Source organism: Myotis lucifugus, unplaced genomic scaffold, assembly GCF_000147115.1.
Source record: "Myotis lucifugus unplaced genomic scaffold, Myoluc2.0 scaffold_190, whole genome shotgun sequence".
NCBI classification, from domain to species: domain Eukaryota; kingdom Metazoa; phylum Chordata; class Mammalia; order Chiroptera; family Vespertilionidae; genus Myotis; species Myotis lucifugus.
In genome coordinates this window covers 2,642,955-2,663,177 of record NW_005871238.1, presented here as the reverse complement: position 1 = coordinate 2,663,177, position 20,223 = coordinate 2,642,955, and the positions used below count along the sequence as shown (strand labels likewise).

Here is a 20,223-nt window from a genome sequence, read left to right as displayed (position 1 = left end):
TTTCTATCTCTCTCTTCCTCTCCCTTCCTCTCTGAAATCAATAAAAATGTTAAAAAATAAAATAAAAAATAAACAAAAATACAAAGTGTAAAATATGGCTCTGACACAAGTAACAGAATGAAATTTGGCCATGCCAAAAATTTATTAACTCATTAATGATGGCACAGAATGATGATAAAGCTGGTTCCAAGAGTATCGAAGGAACTGTGTATTTACATGTAGAACTGTGTGTTTATAGATATTTAAAATATCTACAAAAATAATATATTATTTTTAAAAAGTAATGCTAGATTAAGATTGCTAGTTTAGATACACACTGGTAAATGAGTTTCAGAACAATCAGCTACAACGTTGGGGGTTATCTTTTCTACTGGCAAGTTTACAGGTAACAGAGTTTGGGCTCTACAGATGGTACACAGTAAAGTCAGACACAGATACAGTCTTCCTGACAAAGTCCATTAGACACTGAAAAGATGGGCTACACTTCCTCTTGCTTATTTCCAAGTGTTTGATTTCTCTCCTCTTCTCTAGCTGCATGTGCTCAGCTGAAAACTGGAAAAGTGCTCTCCCAGAGTACTCTGCATCTCTCTCCTATTTGATACTTTGTCCTGAGAACTCTGGCTGCCTTGGCCACCCAGTTAACCCAGTTCCCTCTTTAATTCAGAGATGTCTGGTCTGGACTATACCTTGGTTCCACCTCCCTTCATCCTGGAATCTATTTTCAGACAGGATGTATGTGTTTGTTTTCCATTCATCAATCATTGCTACACTTAGTTGCCCTATGTCCAATGTCTTGAAAACCATTGTTTCATTTATTTAGTCTAGTTTTTCAGTTGTCACAGGCAGGAGGGTAAATCCATTTCCTATTACTCTCTTGGCTTGCTATTTTTTTTTCTTGCCTCATTGCACTGGTTAGAACATTCAGTACAATGTTGAACATCATTGCCTTCTTCCTGATTGTACAGGGAAATCATTCAATCTTTCAACATAAAACATGATGTTCATGTAGGTTTTACATAAATTACTTCCTAATTTGCTGAGAGTTTATCAGAAATGGATGTTGTATTTTGTCAATGCTTCTGTGTGCAAATGTTGAGAAGATCTTCCCTATATATTTTTTTAATCCTCACCCGAAGATATGTTTTTATTTAATTGATTTTTAGAGAGAGAGAAACATCAATCAGTTGTCTCCCGTATGCACACTGACCAAGGATCGAACCTGCAACCTTTTGGTATACAGGAGGGTGCTTCAACCAACTGAACTGCCCAGCCAGGGCAAGATCTTGCCTTTTGAATAGTCTGGGGATCTAGCCAGTTTGGCTCAGTGGATAGAGCATCAGCCTGCAGACTGAAGGGTCCCGGGTTCGATTCTGGTCAAGGGCACATGCCCAGGTTGTGGGTTCGATCCCCAGTGGGGGGTGTGCAGGAGGCAGACGATCAATGATTCTCTCTCATCATTGATGTTTCTCTCTCTCCCCCTCTGAAATCAATAAAAATATATTTTAAAAAATAATCTGGGCACTCTCCTGAATAATAAATTTACTTACATAAATGTAAAGATCAAAAGTAAAAAAATAGTCTCCTCGTGTGGAGAAATACACAAATTGGCTTCCTAGAACAAGGAAATACTCTGTCCTCTTTAGCTTTCTGGAAGACTTTGTGAGGAACTGGTTTTGTTGGGGTTCTTCCCTTCTTTATATGGATGGTAGAATTCACTAGTAACACCATCTGAACCTAGTGCTTGTGGGATTTCAAACTACCAACGCAAATTCTTTCATAGCTATATAGCTAACAGGTTACCTATTTTTTTCACCTTTTAAAAATTTAGATAATTTACATATATTATATTAGTTTCAGGTGTACAACATAATGATTCAATATTTGTATATATCTCAAAAATGGTCACCACAATAAATGAAGTTAATGTGCACCCTATTTCTTCTTAAGTAAGCTTTAGTAAGTTTGTCTTTTTAAAAAATATTTTTTATAGATTTCAGGGAGGGAGGGATAGATAGAAACATCAATGATGAGAGAGAATCATCAATCAGCTGCCTCCTACACACCCCCTTCTGGGGATCAAGTCTGCAACCCAGGCATGTGCCCTGATGGGGAATCAAACCGTGACCTCCTGGTTCATAGGTCAACACTCACCCACTGAGCCACACTGGCTGGGCTGGGTGGAAGGCTTTTATTAAATGTAGGCAAAGGGGAAGGAGGATAGTATGGTCCTTCGCTTCTCGCTGGTGGGGTGACTGCCAACTTGGCTCGTCCTGAACCCTCTTCTCCAGATAGTGATTTCTGTTTGGTCCTCCCAGAATTGCCATAGTGATTGGGGGAAAGGCGGGTGTGTTCTGAAACTGCATGCAAATGTATTATAAAGATATTATAAGGCCCTGTTACACACTTAGGTCAATATGGCTGCCAAATCTGATGGAGACTGGTTTTTGTCTCAACTACAGGAAATTGGGGAGGAGCAGGGAACAGGTGTCAGTAAAAGTTAGGTCTGCGATGTCCAGCAAGGATGGAAAAGGGGAGGGGCAGAGATTGAGGCCTTTACTTCCTAACTTTCCTGCTTCATAAATCCCCTTGTGATATTTCAATCCCATAATCATTTGGGAAGATGAAGGTTGGTGGTCAGTCTGTAGTTGCTTCAGGCTGAGACTGGACAATCCCTGCCTAGCCTGGGATCGAAAATCTTTCTGCCTGAACTAAGGGTCCGAGCTCCATTTCCCATTGATGTTGAGGTCTGGGCTGGAATCGTTGGAGTGTCATCATCTTTACATGACACTGTTGTCACCTAGAACATATAAACTTAACGAGAAGATTAAGGAGGCATGGAACAAATAATAAGAGAATCGTTATTAATGGGCCAAGGAGTGGAAAGAGCCAGGTGAAAGAAGGGAGAGCCTTTTAAATCACATTCCAGATGACAATGGACTGTTTCTTGGTTATATCTATGAAGCCAGGTCACCTGTTCATATATTTTTTTTAAGATTAAGTTTAATCTGGCCTGACCTTACATGTCACACAGGTTTTGTCAATGGCTGCACGGACACCTCCCTGTTTGGCTAGGTGGTAGTCTAGGGCAAGTCTATTGTCTAGAACTATGTTAGGTAAAGAGTATAGGAATTCTTGAATTCCCTGTAGGGCCTCCCCTGTATTGGGAACAAGGTCATCTAGGGCCCGAGTTAGACTGGGTAAGGTTGCCTCATGATAGGTGAATGCTACCCAAAGGGCTACACCTATGCCTGCTAGGATTAGGCCTATGGCTCTTTTGGCTCTTGTAGGGGATGTTATATTGTGGAAGTTATTCCCACTCCTGTGGGTCCTGTCCCTTGAACTGGGAGTTGTCTGTGCAGGGACAGGCCAAGGCCCGGAGTGGAGAGGTAGAAGTTCCAGGGGGCGTCTGTCATGGAGTTGGTGTTCAAAGTGTCCACAAAGAAAGACATCCTGGGGGTGCACAAGCTCTCCCAGGTGATGTGTGGTTTAGCCAGTTAGTAGTTGGGACTCCACATAGGGGTACCACTTCACGGCCAAAGTGGCCCTCCTGTTAATTTGGCACCTCTGGGCCCCATTGGGGCCATGCAAGCTTGAGGAGTGTGATAAATTAATCTCCAAGCCTGGGATTTAAATCCTGCCCAATAAGTGCATCTTCCAGAGGGAGATTGCTTTTCCTTTCCATCAAAAACTTGGTGAGGGCCCGGCCGTTGTGGCTCAGTGGTTGAGCTTTGATCTATAAATCAGGTCATGGTTTGACCCTGGTCAGGGCACATGCCCAGATTTCGGGATCGATACCCAGGAGGGGGCTGCAGGAGGCAGCTGATCAATGATTTTCTCTCATCATTGATGTTGCTATCTCTCTCTCCCTTCCTCTCTGAAATCAATAAAAATATACTTTTTTAAAAAAACACAACTTTGTGAGAGGCAGGACACCAATGTGTAATGTTAGGATGACAGAATTGTAAGGTGCCAAAGGTCTTAGGAAAGATAGTAGGGGTGGTGAGTCACCCAGTAAATGTTCAATTTGGTGCAGGCTTATTTGTGTAAGGTTGGGGCACAAGTAAGGGTGAGGGAAGAACAAATAAAAGTGTATGGCCGTTTGTTTTGGGTGTGATTATAGGGTGAAGTGAGGTGAACACAGCCAAAGGGAGTCTTTGATAATGAACCTCTAGAGGGCGAGACTTTTGAAGGTATTTTGGGGAGGAGAGGAGACCTGGGTCTGGGCTTTTCATTACAGGGTGATACCAAGGCTTATGCAGGGGTGGGCAAACTTTTTGACTCGAGGGCCACAATGGGTTCTTAAACTGGACCGGAGGGCCGGAACAAAAGCATGGATGGAGTGTTTGTGTGAACTAATATAAATTCAAAGTAAACATCATTACATAAAAGGGTACGGTCTTTTTTTTTTTTTTAGTTTTATTCATTTCAAACGGGCCGGATCCGCTGAGGTGGGAGGGTGGCAGATGCAGCAGATAGGTTCCTAAAGCGATGACATTCGAAAAGGTTGACGGGACAGTTCTCTAATCCCCGTAGGTAATGGGGAAAATAAAAACATTTAGGGCTAGAATTAGCATTTTAGGAGCAAGGGAGACATTTGTTACGTGGCTGCCAGGCAGTGCTCAAGTGAAGAGAAAAACGAGAGCTACAAGAAACCCTAAGCAAAGAAAAAGACCTGAAATCTCAGTGGCCAGGTGGTGGGTCATTTACATATTTATTGGTCGAGAAGTCTTCTTTGAGTTGTTTCTGAAAGAGTAACTTTAAGTCTTCCAGGAGTACACAGGTGGGTTGTCCTCCTGACGTTCCTGCAGAGGCTCGGGAGAGAAGGGGTTTTATTCCAGATAAATCTACCCAGGATTGTATACCGGATAGCTTGACCCGTGTGGGAGTGGCCAGCAAGGACCCAGTCCTGGGAGATGTGCTGGGCCTGGAAGAGGATCTGCTCGAGGATGGAAGGACTCGGACAGAATTTTGGTCTGTTGCACTGTCCAACACCAATGATTTATTTAAGTTCTTCCTGGATCTCTGGTCAAAATGTACGTCAGAGGGAAGAAGGGCTCCCCTTATATCATCTGAAAAAGGCTCAGTTCTAAGTTTGATTTGGGAGCTCCTCTATATCTTAGGAGGACTATGGGCAGGAGCCAAAGCCATTTCGCCAAGGTCTCCTGGCATAATTTTGCTAAGATGTTCTTTAAGGTATGATTAGCCTTCTCTACCCTCTGAAGACTGAGGCCCATGAACAATGTAAATAGTAATGTCTGGGGCCTGTGCTGTTTGGTCATTTTGGCCGCGCAGGAAGAACCATTGTCCCAAATCTCGGGATGATCTCCTGAAGGAGGGCTTTGGTGATCTCCACTGCCTTTTCAGTCCCGGTAGGTAAGGCCTCTACCCATCCAGTAAGTGCCTATAAATATCAGGATTTAGTGGAGACCCTGGGAGGGGGCACTTGGGTAACATCTATTTGCCAATCTTCTGGGAAGGTAAACAGCTTGCGAAGGGTTTATTTTTCTCCCTGGCTCATTAACTGAACTGAGGGCGTAGGCCTGAGTGACTTCTTCTATGGCTTGAAATAGGTCTCTACTAATAAATATTTTTTTGACATTAAAAAATAGGTGGCATCTTTACCTAGATGGAGTCGTGAGAGGATTTTATGATCTTCCATTGATCCTTAGGTGGAAGCAGCAGCCTGTGATCTTCAGTTCTTCATTGTTTATGGGAAAACTTTGCCTTTCCGCCCAGGCGTTTTCATCAGGGGCATAGCTTGGTTTGATGCGCAGAGGAAGAGTATATGGAATTAGGGCCATAATAGAGGTATCTGACCTGGCAGCCTCCTCTGCAATCCTGCTGGTAAGGGAGTTTCCTAGATATTTCAGTGAGGTCCCTTTGATGTCCCTTACAGTGGAGCAGGGCTACTTTTGGGGGGAGGCTTATTACCTCTAGTAGCCTTAGAATCTCTGGGCCATTTTAATAGTTTGTTGTTGTTGTTTTTTGCTGTTATGAGTTCCCTTTTCCCAGATGGCAACATGAGCATGTAAAACAAGGAAGGCATATTTGGAGTCTGTGTAAATGCTGCCTCTTTTGTTTTTTCCTGAAGAGCTTGGGTCAAAGCTGAGTCCAGCCTTTGGGGCCAAAATTCCCAAGGAAATGCAGCTTGGCTTCTGTGGTCTCCTGAGGGCTTAGGATTGCATAGCCTGTCCCCTTCCCTGGTTGACAGAAGTGTTTCCATCTGTGAACCATTCTACCTGGGGACTGCCAAGGGCTATGTCCTTTAAGCCAGGTCTACTGGAGAATACCTGTTCAATAGTTTCAACACAGGGATGTAAGATGTCAATTAAGGTAGCCAGACTTAGGGTTTGACATACCACTTGTAGAGTGAGCTCAGGGGAATCTAAGAGAAGGGGCTGATATTTATAGTAAAAAAAGTCTTCCTCCCTTTAGCCAATGGTGTCCTTGTGCCACAAGGACAAATTGAACCTGATGTGGAGTTTGGACTTCTAAAAGTTGGCCTAGTGTCAGCTCAGTGGCTTCTTCAGTTAACAAAGCAGTTGCCGCTACTGCCCATGGGCAGCTCTGCCATTACATTTCCAGTCTAATTGCTTTGAAAAGTAAGCTACTGGCTAGGGACAGTGGCTAGCTTTAGGGCTAGGACTCCTATGGTGATCCCTTGTTTTTTTCTGCTACATATAGAATATAGGCATTCCTAGGTCAGGGAGACCCAAGGCCAGGGCCTCTTAGGGCTGATTTGAGGGTCTTGAAGACTCAGTTTAACCCTTTTTACATCATAAGCATCTACAGACACAATTAAATTCAAAATATGGTGGCATGTGGGGATGGTTTCCGTTTTGGATGCGTGGCAGTTAACTAGTTAAGCCTTGGTTCCATTCTAATGGCTCAGAATCTGGTCCTTTGATTGCCTCATGAAGGGGCTTAGCTATCAGCCCAAACCAGGGATCCAGATTTGGCAGAAACCCGCCATTCCTAAAAAGGTTCTCAATTGTTTCTTTGTCTGGGAGACTGCAAGATTTAGAATAGCCTTTTTGTTCAAGAACCCTGGGTTAGGTGGTAGCCTAAATATGTGCAGTTGAGGAGGAAATCTGAACCTTACCGGGAGACACTGGGTATCCCTTTTCCCCCAGGAAATTAAGGGCTAAGGTAGTGTTATGGTCAAAGTTCTGTTTGGTGGAGCTAAAAAATTAGACTATCATCCACATATTATGATCCCATGCAGGAGCTCTAGTTCCTGCAGTCTTTTTCCAAGTGCTTGTCCAAAAATATGCGGACTATACAGAACCCTTGAGTAAGGACAGTCTGAGTCTATTGAGCTGTTACATGGGTATCCCACCCTTCAATTCTAAGGCAAACAGAGGCTATCTGGGCAAAGTAGGATGCAAAACAATGCATCCTTGAAATCTAGCACTGTCCACCATTCGGCCTCCTGGGGAACTTGGGATAAGAGAGTATATAGATTGGGTACAATGTGATGAATGAGAATCACAGCTTCAACAATAGTTTGTAAGTCTTAACCATACGATACTCTCTATTTGTTTTTGTTTTTTCCTCCCGGCAGTATAGGAGTGTTATAAGGAGATTGACAAAGAACTGTAACTCTATGCTGAAAGAACTTGTGAATACGGGGTTTTAGTCCCCTATGGGCCTCTGGTCTTAGAGGGTCCTGCCATTTATGGTGGGATCCAACCATTTCTCTTAGTTTAGTTTGTACAGGGGGTACCTGGGTGGCCCTCCCAGGTAGTTTCTTGTCCTAGACTATTAGATTGATAGCAGACTGTATATGGGCAGGGATGGAGTCTAAGGGTGGGCCGAGTCTTGGTTAGAGACATAGGAAAGAACAGGAGAAATCTCCAGAAAAAGAACTAAATGAAATGAAAGCAAGTAAACTACCAGATACAGAGTTCAAAACAATGGTTATAAGTATGCTCAAGGAACTTACTGAGAACTTCAAGGAACTTAGTGAGAATATCAACAACATAAAAAAAGGACCAGTTAGAAATGAAGGATACACTAACTGAAATAAAGAATAGTTACAGGGAGCCCTAGCCGGTTTGGCTCAGTGGATAGAGCATTGGCCTGCGGACTCAGGGATCCCAGGTTCGATTCCGGTCAAGGGCATATACTTTGGTTGCGGGCACATACCCAGTAGGGAGTGTGCAGGAGGCAGCTGATGGATGTTTCTCTCTCATTGTTTCTAACTTTCTATCCCTCTCCCTTCCTCTCTGTAAAAAATCAATAAAATATATTTTTTTAAAAAAGAATAGTTACAGGGAATCAACAGCAGAGTAGAGGACACTGAGAATCAAATAAAGAATTTGGGCCCTGGCCAGTTTGGCTCAGTGGATAGAGCGTCGGCCTGCAGACTCAAGGGTCCCAGGTTCGATTCCGGTCAAGGGCATGTACCTTGGTTGCAAGCACATCCCCAGTAGGGAGTGTGCAGGAGGAGCTGATCGATGTTTCTCCTCATCGATGTTTCTGACTCTCTATCCCTCTCCCTTCCTCTCTGTGAAAAACCAGTAAAATATATTTCAAATCAAGAATTTGGAATATAAGGAAGCAAAAAACACCCAACCAGAACAGCAAAAAGAAAAAAGAATCTGGGACAACTTCAAGGGTACCAACGTTCACCTCATGGGGGTGCCGTAAAGAGAAAAGAGAGCAAGAAATTGAAAACCTATTTGAAAAAATAATGACAAAAACTTCCCTTACCTGGTGAAAAAAATATAAAAGTCCAGGAAGCCTAGAGCGTTCCAAATAAGATGATCCCAAAGAGGCCTACACCAAGACACATCATAATTAAAATGCCAAAGGTTAAAGACAAGGAGAATCCTGCAGCAAGAGAAACGCACTTAGTTACCTACAAGGGAACTCCCATGAGACTCTCAGCTGATTTCTCAACAGAAACTCTGCAGGCCAGAAGGGCGTGGCAAGAAATAGTCAAAGTGTGAATAGCAAGGACTTACAACCAAGATTACTCTCCCAGGCAAAGCTACCATCTAGAATTGGTCAGATAAAGAGCTTTCTGGACAAAAGAAAGGTAAAGGAGTTTATCACCACCAAACCAGTATTACAAGAAATGTTAAAGGGTCTTTTTTAAGAAAAAAAGATCAAGAATAGGATCAAGAAAATGGCAATAAATACATACCCATCAATAATTGAATCTAAAAATCAAAATAAATGAACAAGCAAAACGAAAACTCATAGATACAGAGAACATTTTGATGGTTGCCAGATGGGAGAGGGATTGGGTGAAAAAGATGAAGGGATTTAGAAGTACAGATTAGTAGTTATAGTATAGTCATGGGGTGTAAAGTACAGCATAAGGAATATAGTCAATAATCTTCTAATAAGTAGGTATGGTGTCAGATGGCTATGAGATTTTTGGGGATGATCACTTAGTAAGTTTTATAATGTCTCATCACTGGGGTGCACACCTAAAACTATTATAATATTGTATGTCAACTGTAATTGAAAAATAAAAATTATTTTAAAAAATAAGGCTACTTTTCTGGGAAAAATACTCCCTTCTCCACTCTTCTCCCACCATCCACCTTCTCTCTAGTTTAGTAACAGTCCACCAGAAAGAGGCACTTATTAGTTTATTCTCTCCAGTCCCCCTCTGCAATTTTCCAGCCCAGCAAAACATCTCTAACTCAGGATGGCCCTGGGGGCCAGGCTAATCTGCTAACACTCCAGAGACAGCAGCTTCTGTGGACATGGAATGATGACTCAAGATCACCTTTCTCTGGAATTATTTTAACTAAGGAAGGAAGAAGTTTACTGTTTCATTGAAAAAACAAAACAAACCAGTCATATCACTTATTTGTATTCCCCCATATAGCCTAAAATTTTCACTTCAATTGCCAACTTTCTCAACCTTGGCATTTAACAATTCTTTTTTTTTTTTTTTAAATATATTTTATTGATTTTTTACAGAGAGTAAGGGAGTGAGATAGAGAGTTAGAAACATTGATGAGAGAGAAACATCAACCAGCTGCCTCTTGCACATCTCCTACTGGGGATGTGCCCGCAACCCAGGTACATGCCCTTGACCGGAATCGAACCTGGGACCCTTCAGTCCGCAGGCCAACGCTCTATCCACTGAGCCAAACCGGTTTCGGCCATTTAACAATTCTTCACTGAACTAATCTAATCCCCTCCCAAGCATATGAGGTACTAAAGACAGACACCCCTGTTTTGATATCGTTCTGTTACAATGCTTTAGTTATAACAAAAAAAATTCAACGAGGAAAATTTTCTCACATAACAAGTTCGGTGGTAGGAAGTTCCAGAGTTGATTAATTCAGCCGTTCAAGGAATCAAAAACCAAGTTTCTTCCCATTTTTCTACTCTGGAGTCCTTATGATACTGGCAGTTATTATTTCATAGTTGCCTCACAATAAGCCTGTACATTTCATTAAAACTGCTGCCTAACCTTACCCTGTTTGGCTCAGTGGATAGAGGGTCAGCCTGTAGATTGAAAGGCCACTGTTTCTATTCCAGTCAAGAGCACCTACCTCGGCTGCAGGGTCAATCCCTGGTGTGCAGGAGGCAACCAATCCATGTCTTTCTCACATCAATGTTTCTCTCTCTCTCTCCCTATCCCTTCCACTCTCTCTAAAAATCAATGGAAAAATATCCTTGGATGAGTATTAACAAAAACAAAACAAAACAAAAACACGAAAACAAAAAAACTGCTGCCTAATGGTTGGCTTGTATGAGGAAAATAATTTTCCAATTTGTACTCTCAAAGGCAATTTTGAATATTGATATAATTTTTAAATGTGTATATCCTTTGATCTAGCAATTCCTCTTCTAAAAATTCATCTCACAGAAAATTTAAGTGAGAGAAAAACAGGTATAGAGATGTTATTACAAAACTTTCAACAGCAAAAAATTGGAAACAGCCTAAAATATCCATCAATAGGGGGTGGGTGACTACTTATATTAAGAGACTCATACAACAGAATACATCTCAGCTGTTTAACAGGGAAATATGTCTAAGTTTTGTTGTTAAGAATCAAACTGCAGAAGTATGTCTTCACTGCTGGAAGCTATCCGTTGTCTACACTATCATGAAAGTGCAAACAGGGAACCCAGAAGGCTGATGGACCCTGAGCTTTGGCCAGGGCTAAAGCTATGCACCGACTGTTCTGTTGAGACAATGGTGGCTCAAGCAATTTCCTGACCTAATAGTCTCAAAGTAAATCTTTACTAATATTTACTGACCTTTAAGATAGTCTGTCTGCTACCGGAATTGCTTGCCTGCCTAAGGGCAAAATGTGTATCTAAAATGAAATAAAAGCTAACCGGGCCTGGGGCCCAGTGAATCCTTTCCACTAGAGAAAGGCGTTCCGCCTGGCCCCCTGTGAGTTCCAAATTCATATTTCTTGTCTAGTGTATTCATTTGTGCACGGCCTTTCTCCAGATCCTGAACCCTAACCATGCAGGTTGCGGCTTTCACACTTCACAAATAAACAAAAATACCTATGACACCAAAAGCATTTGCAACAAAAGTAAAAATGGATTAACTGAATCACATTAAAATTAAAAAAGACTGTGCATTGAAAGACAGTGAAAATGCAACCCACAAACTGGGAGAAAATATGTAAAAAAACTTTTAATTCAACAAAATAATCTGTTTAAAAATGGGCAGTGAACTTTAAGACATTTCTCCAAAGAGGATATACAAATAGCCAACAAACATATGGAGTATCTAAAGTAGTCAAACTCAGAAACAGAAAGTAGAATGGTGGTTGCCATGGGCTGGAGGGAGAAATGGTGAGTTAATTGGTAGTTTCAATTTGGTAAAATGAGAAAGTTCTAGACTGGCTGTACAACAGTGAGTAAACTTAACACTACTGAACTGTACACTTAAATATGGTTAAGACAGTAAATAGCATGTGTATTTTACCAAACTTAAAAAAAAATTTTTTTAAAGAAATAACTATCTAATTCTTGGGTGGTTATCAATAGAAAATACTGATGGGGAAAGGAGGGTTTGTTTTCTACTTTGTATCTTTCTGCACTGTTTGCATTTTTATCATAAACATGTACTAAGCTAATATTTTTAAATTCACTTTTTAAAAATTCCATTGGATAGATTTTAAATTAACACTTGGAGTGCGGGAAACGAGTTAAGTCGGCTCGCGTGAATTGCGCGTACTCCGCGGGAGCCGTCTTTAACTCGGTGGAGTGCGGGAAACGTGTAAACTCGGGCCGATTGTAACTGCGTATTACCAAATATTTGTTTGTAATCCACCCTTTTGGTGGATGGAACAAAACCAAAAGACAGAGCCATCTTATATTTTGGCGGGAAATTCACCCGCACTCCAAGTGTTAAAATTAAACTCCAGCCCTAGCTGGTTTTGTAGTAGTTAGAGCATTGGCCCACAGACTGAAGGGTTTCAGGTTCGACTCTGTCCAAGGGCACATACCTCAGTTGCAGGCTCGATCCCCGGCCCGATTGGAGCATGTGCGGGAGGCAACCAATTGATATCTCTCACATTTCTTTCCCCCCATCCCTTCCACCCTCTCTTAAAAAAAGGGGGGGCGGGGGGAGGAATCAGATGGGAAGATATCCTTGAGTGAGGAATAACAAAAAAATTAAACTCTAGGTACTGACAGACTTAATTCTTAAGCCACCTTCAGAAGTTTTACCAAGCATCTCATCTCCTCCCCAAAGCATACCACAAGTAAGTGGTTATGGTTAGTTCTAGAAGGAATAATTAATTTTAAAAAAGCTCCTGTGTCAGTTAGCATGAGATGCTGCCTATTAGGCTTACTCCAGGTACTGCCCATGACACTTCCTGGCCAGTAATGCCTTATCCAAATTAGAGACCCACTCTCTAATCCTGAAACTGACAAATGTGATACAGTATTGGTGCCTGCAAATACAAAATCCTAGGGAATTCAAACCATTTTATCCTTCGTTCTCCCCACCTACTAAAGCAGGGGAGGGGAACGTCGAGCCCGTGGACCATATAAGGCCTGAGAAATCATTTGGTCTGGCCCTGCCAAAGTATTAGGGGTGAGTTTATTAAATGTTTGACCAAATATAGCAGGCTAATTTTTAAGGTGGTAATTTTATATGGCCCTTGAATGTTATAATGGTCCTTGGCAGAAAAAAGGTTCCCCACCCCTGTACTGAAGGAACACCAAGCCCAGTCTACTTCTCCCCTGTTCAACAATGTTACAAGAGTTAGTGGGTGGTCAGAAGAGCCCCTTGGAAACCAACAGCCACTCCAGAAAAATGACTGCTCACTTACCAAGGGCTGCCAACAAGAGCAGCTTCTCACAGCATGCTTTAGCAACCTTAATGAAGGAGAACTCAATGCCTCCTATAATACATTTAGTTGGAAGGAAAAAAAAAAGATTGTGGAAAAGTATAATTTAAAAAGCAAACACCACAGGTTATGGTAGAGCACAAAAGCAAGCAGATCTCTAAATACAGAACTCAATTCTAAGAGTTTGACTGCACCTTATTTCTCACTATCATCATTTGCTGTCAAAAACAGAACCTTGCACACCTTGATCATTCAGAATAAGCCACAGCAGGCAGCTCTGCTTACACAGGGCAGCCAGGGCAGAAGGGTCGCACAAGGAAATGGAAGCAGCAGCCACCGTGTTTTCTCAGGAATTATGTTGCTCCAGCTTTTATCCTTCTTCCCAGCTATTTTGGTGCCAAGAAAGCTGCAGCCTTTGCTCTCTGCTCTTAAAAAGCTTTCCACCAGCAAGGCTGACGCAGTCTCAGGGCTGCAGCTCCCTCTGCTGCCCGCTGTTTCCTTTGCATGCTGCAGCAGGTTCAGTGAAAAGCTAAAACAGCCCTTTATTTCAAAATATTACCAAGAAAGCACAAGTTCAAATAGCAGTGGAACAGCTAAAATGCCAAGTTGTAAGCTAGGTCTCTGCACTCACCTACAAATCTTCCTCACAAAGGGTTTCTTTTACTCAGTTTAAAGAAAAGTTCTGGAAAAGCAGGAAATGGACTGCTTGGTCCTTCCTCACCTACACTTAACAATACTGCCCATTACCAGAACTTTAAGGTAGGCCTATCTCATCTTTCAAGATCCAATTTAAATAACTACTTGTTTGCCAGTCTGTTTCATTGTATTTATTTACCTTTGTGTCTATCTAACAGCAGATACTCCATAGCTATTCAACAGAATTCTAACTAGAACCATCCTGAGATACTGGGGAAGGAGAGATTTGTCCACACAATTCAATTAGAAAATAAGCAATTACTGGGGGAGGAACCAAAATTCTTAGAGAAGAGACAGGTGTTTTTCCAACTAACATGATTTATTATCCCACTTAACTTACCAGCGCTGCTTATGGTCTTTCTTCAGGTTACCAATCCCAGTGTCCCTCTTGTTAACTCTTAACAGAGCTCATTTTAAGTGTACCTTTAAGATACTTCATTCTTTGCCTATACCCAAATACTTCTTACATTCAGATCTTGGTGATAAAATAACAAACACCTTATCCAATGACTCTATTTTTAAATACTGTAGCTGTTATATCCCCAACCTACTGTGGTTAGCTGCTGTAGTTCCAGCATCCACAATTAGAACTGATGATAGACATATATTAGTATGCCTGCCTTTATTTTTGTGAACCCTCCTGTTCTCTTCCACCCAATATCAGAAGCTCACCTGTCAAATAGAATTCCTACTCTTTGCCTTAAGAATCTAGAGATCTGGCTCTGTGAAAAGCAAGTGCCAGGGCCAAGAGCCACCCTTCAGGAAACTAACATACCAACAGCTAATGGCGCCACTGTGTAAAAAGTCTCTACCACTGGCTAGAAAGAAACAATGTAAATTTTTTTTTAACAAAAACAATTCAACCTCATTTATTGTCATCTTGTAGAACTCAAGGGCATTGTATGACTACATGGGTAAGAAATATTCTCCCAACAAAGGACACAAAAAACACAAACTGTATTGCTTCGCAGTAATTCCTCACTTCATTAAGTCATTTCTAGGTGGAGACACTTTGGAGCAGGGTAATATTATCTCCTTTCAGCATGATCCGGCCTGCAACACAAAATTAAAAGTGCGTAAGTTAGAGCAGCATATGCACTTTTCAGCTATTACTTAATGAAGACAGAGAAATGTTATTTTATGTAAAGTACAGTTTCTGTAGACTAAGTTAACTCAACATTTCCCAATGCTCAGTTTGCAGAAGTTGGGAAATGAGTTGTATGTCAAGTTTAGAAAATGCAGCATACTATAACCTCATTCTTAGAGCTCTTAGTATGTTGAAGATTTCATCCTTCAATAAACATACCTGTTTTAAGTTTCACCCAACATTTCTTAAACCTATTTGAACAAAGTATACTTTTTTTTCCTGAAAATATCTATAAATATCTTCAGGAACACTGGTGTTCAGTAAAACAGTTTGAAAATGCAAATCAACCCCAGTAGTGACCAAACTGTTTCCCTTTTCCAGGCTTCCACTACAAGTAATGCAATTTTCTACATTTATAAGATACTACTATGGGAATCCAACATTACATAAATTATAAATAGTATGTCAATATTATAACTTGCCTTTCCTGATACATGTTTAAATTTTAAAATCTAGGCTTTCACAAAAATAGCCTAAGCAGGAAGAAGCAGAGCAAAATATAACACTTTCAGAAACTACTCTCCACATATCCAGTGTGGGCTCAAGAGAATCCTCAGGGTCCAGAAAAAAAGACACCTGCAGCTCACCACTGATACAAATCCTAGTGAGCTATGAACTGGGCATTAAGGAACTAAAAACACAAAATGCCTACATAAACCTAAGTTAATGGGATTTTAATAAAAATGATTCAGTTATTCTTGATGAAACCGTGAACCCTAAAGACCTTCTGTTAATTGGGTTAAGAAATTGCCAAAACCGGTTTGGCTCAGTGGATAGCGCGTCGGCCTGCGGACTGAAGGGTCCCAGGTTCGATTCCGGTCAAGGGCATGTACCTGGGTTGCGGGCACACCCCCAGTGGGAGATGTGCAGGAGGAAAAACACAAAATGCCTACATAAACCTAAGTTAATGGGATTTTAATAAAAATGATTCAGTTATTCTTGATGAAACCGTGAACCCTAAAGACCTTCTGTTAATTGGGTTAAGAAATTGTGTTCATTGGTCAAATATTTTTCAGTTTTTACTACATGCCAGGCACTGAGCCTATTAGGGAGCAAAAAAGATGGGACGCATGCACACACTTACGGAGCATCTGGTCCAGTGGAGGAGAAATTAATAAAATAATCCCCACTAATAAATGCTTTACTACAAACTCAGAGAGCACAGCGCACCCTGTCGTGCACCCTCACATTCGGATCTTGGTGATAAGATCCACCCAATTCCCACCCCAAGCAAAACCAAACCAAACCCAGGGAGGAGGTGACATTTCATGTGAGTCTTAAAGACACAGGAACAGGATATACAAAGATTTATGGTGGGGTAAATGTGCAGATTCAAAGAACTGGAAAAAAAAGGACAAATGTGGATGAAGCTCAGAAAATGAAGCAAGAGCAGATGGAGATAAGCACAGATCATAAAGAACCTTGCAGAATACATTAAACATTTTCTTATCCTACAAGCAGCAGGAAGCCATTGAAGGAATGACGTCAAGCAAAGGAATGACAAGGTCAGATTGATGTTTCTGAAAGATTAGAGCAAACTGGAGAGGGCTGAGGTAGTTGCAGAGAAATCAATCAGTAAACTGAATAGAAATTGGTGCTATCACTAAGGCAGGGAACACTAAAACAGCTCAAAAAGTGTGAGGGGTAGGAACTGAGTTTGATTTCTGATGTGCTAACTTTGAGGAGCTTTGAGACATTCAAGTAGAAATGTTTAACAGGCTCTGAGAGGTAAATTTAAGAGTCAATGTAGTCATTAGGTGATTTCATAGTTGTGCAAACATAGAGTGCATTTACACACTATGCTCTATGGTATACCACCATGGTATATGCGGTCCATCATTAACCAAAATGTTGTGATGAGGCACATGACTATAGAGATGGTAACTGAAGGTGTAGGCTTGAGTGCCTAAGAAAATACAGAGTGACAGGAAGGACTACAACCAAGCTTTGAGCAATTTAAACATTTAATGATTGGGTCCCAAAGAATGAATATACAGAAGTGTGGAAAAGAATAGTTAACTATAAATGAAAAATGAAACCTGTGTATAGTATCCCAGAGCCAAGAGAACAATATTTTAAAAAGGGAATGGCCAAACACTGTTCAGACGACAGTAAAATGAGGACTGATAATGACCATTAGATTTAACTCTATTAGTCTTTGTAATACTGGTGAGAACTAGTTGAGTGGAGAGGCAGAAGTAGAAATGGTGTGGAGGAGAGTAAGTGACAGAGGATGATTTCAAATGTAACCTCTCCCCCCACCAAATATAACTTTCCTAGTGCAAACTAAATGTAACCATGCACTAAGCTGCAAATCACTCAATTCTGCAAGTGAATAAAAATTTCTAAAATTCTGTAAGACCATCTATATTACCTAGTTGTTTTCTTGACTTTGTTTTCGAATGAATCTCTTCTGCATCATCTAATACGAGGTTCATGTACTCATCAAAACCCTAGAAAAACAAGCCATTAACTGTCTTCAAGTAAGATCACATTCAAACCATTTTAAATAAATATACCTATTTAGATACAGAAATGTCAACTAATTTCAGAAATTCACCCCTTCACTGATCTTTCAGATGAAGAACCACCTTCCACTCTAAGCCTTTTTAAATAACAAAGAAAGCCAGAACACACTCCATTAGATCTGGAACCTTTTGGCCTTAAGAATTCATTAGCTATGGCAAAGAGTCACTCTCCCTATCTTTTATAACCTACTCAATATACAGTATGTGTGTACATGTATGCATTACCCTCTGCCACTGCTTCCCCCATGTTCCCCACAAAACACTATCACCACTAACCACCACTCTTGTTTTTCAACTAATAAACAGGGAAAGTGATATTATTGAAGAAATCTACGCTGCCTAAAGGGCAAATTTTCAGTCATATTTCATCTTTCTTTAAAACATCATTTAACCCCGGCTGGTGTGGCTCAGTGGTTGAGTGTTGACCTATGAACCAGGACAGGAAGTCACAGTTTGATTCGGGCAGGGCACATGTCTGGGTTGTAAGCTCAATCCCCAGTAGGGGGTGTGCAGGAGGCAGCCGATCAATGATTCTCATCACTGATGTTTCTATTTCTCTCTTTCTTCTCTGATATCAATAAAAATATATATATTAAAAAACATTATTTAAGCCCCAGCGGTGTGGCTCAGTTGGTTGGGGTGTCATCCCATACACTACGGGTTAGATTCCAGTCAGGGCACATACCTAGGTTGTAGGTTCAATCCCTGGTAGGGGTGCACATAGGAGGCAACCAATAGATGTTTCTCTTTCACATCAATCTCATCAGTGAAACATATCCTTGGGTGAGGATTAAAAACAAAAACAAAAACCCAAAAAATCATTTAAGGTATTCTGTCATCCTGAGAATCTTATTTAACTAATCTGACTCAGCTCCATCAGGTGTGGCCTAATCCAGAATTATGCTCCATCAATCCTCAACCCCCTCTAATTTTATTTTTTATCCCCCTCCTTCAAATATTAACGATTAGATTATTTTAAAAAATTAATTTTCCTTCTATTTAATGAATTACCCCATCTCTATCAAGTAAAACAAGGAGACAAGGGCAGTGGGTCCCAAAACACTTTCCTTGGGTTGGATCTTTGATTTTTTTGTACACTGCTCTGGCTGGCCATTTTTTGTGAAATCTTTTTCTTTTTGGTGAGACCTTTTTCTATAACAAACCTCTCTGAGATCAAATATCCCGGGTACTCACAATGATACAACCTTCTATCCGCATATTCACTTGCTCATAAAGCCACACCTGAATCCGAGATCTCTGAAATAGTCATAAAAACAGAAATGTTAAAAAGTACACAAAATCCAATCACTGTGCTCAAACATTAGAGAAATATGGCTCCTAAAAAAAAACCTAAAATAAAATAAATAAAAACCAAGAGTTTTAACCATCTGACTCCTATCAGAATTGGTAACCAAGACTAGTTACTTGACAAGAAACATTCTCCCGTAATAAATTCTCATGTAATAAACTGGGGCCAGACAGTCCCCAGCCAGATACCTCAATCTTCCTGTGACTTGGGACTCAATCCTATTTCTTGCTGCTTCTCGTTTCAATACATTGAGAGTGAAAATTGGTGTCAGTAAAGCACGAAGCAGTAAATCCTAAAGACCAAGGCCTCACATTTAATAACCAGGAGAGAAGCCCTCGATTCTGGTGGTTAAAAATTCCAATGGCTTGAAATTAATCTGTTTTTCAACTGCGCTGTCACACACTAAAACCTGTCAGAGCAAACGGAGCTACATTTTCTTTCAGAGAGAACGTACACACTCTGTATTGCCAACGCGGACTCTGCGGCTAAATGTTCCCCCAAAGGAAAGCAGGCTGTCCTTGTCCCTATCCTCCCCTCTTCCTTTCGTAGTGTCATTTCTACACCCTCGAGGTATTAAAACCACTACTTTATTACATGGTTTAAGGCTAACTGGATTTTCCTCCCAATGTTTCATCCAAGGGGGAAGAAGGGAGAAGGGCCAATGTTCCGGCCATAATGACCCCCAACAAAAGTCACCGATACCCACCACCACTGATATGTCTGCCCATAATCACTTGTTGAGATTAGGACTTTTGGTCTTGCAAAGTATGAACACAATTCTTTACACGCCCGCAGTGAGCATGGCTCCACACCATTCTATTACATTCGGCTTTCCCGGCACCCCTCCCCCTCCCCCTGGGGTACCCCCTCCCCCCGCACGTCATCATTTTAACTGTAGAACACAGTGATCAGACAGGGCGACCAAACAACAACAAACAACTTACGTACATTTTGCAAGTATCTGAAGATGAGGTTCTGCACCAACGGTTAAAGGAAAAACACACGCACGGCACGCTCTCTGGCCCCGGGAACTGGTCACTACCCCCCTCGAAGGTTTCCGGAACGCGGTCTGGCGTCCACGCCGCGGAAAGCGCCCAACCAGGCGCTCATTAGGGTCCCTAAGTACTCGGCGGAACCTTCTCCTCTCTCTTTCTCTCTCTCTCTCTCTGGGAGTTTCCTTTGGCGCCATTTTCCTCCTCCTCCTCCCCCACACCGCACAACCTCCTGTTGGGTTCCCTAGGAACCTTAACT

General features: G+C 41.4%; 1 protein-coding gene across 1 annotated transcript in view; it reads right to left on the bottom strand.

Annotated features, from left to right (window-relative positions):
* Positions 1-14,826: 14,826 nt before the first annotated feature.
* SNRPE (small nuclear ribonucleoprotein polypeptide E) overlaps positions 14,827-20,223 on the bottom strand; it is a 6,008-nt gene continuing 611 nt past the window's right edge. Inside the window, exons 2-5 of the mRNA XM_006096925.3 lie at positions 19,921-19,947; positions 18,858-18,920; positions 17,510-17,588; positions 14,827-15,041 (exon numbers count right to left, since the gene is read on the bottom strand). Of these exons, the coding sequence (XP_006096987.1) occupies positions 14,986-15,041; positions 17,510-17,588; positions 18,858-18,920; positions 19,921-19,947 (225 nt within the window). The 3' untranslated portion in view covers positions 14,827-14,985. The remainder of the gene's footprint in view (positions 15,042-17,509; positions 17,589-18,857; positions 18,921-19,920; positions 19,948-20,223) is intronic.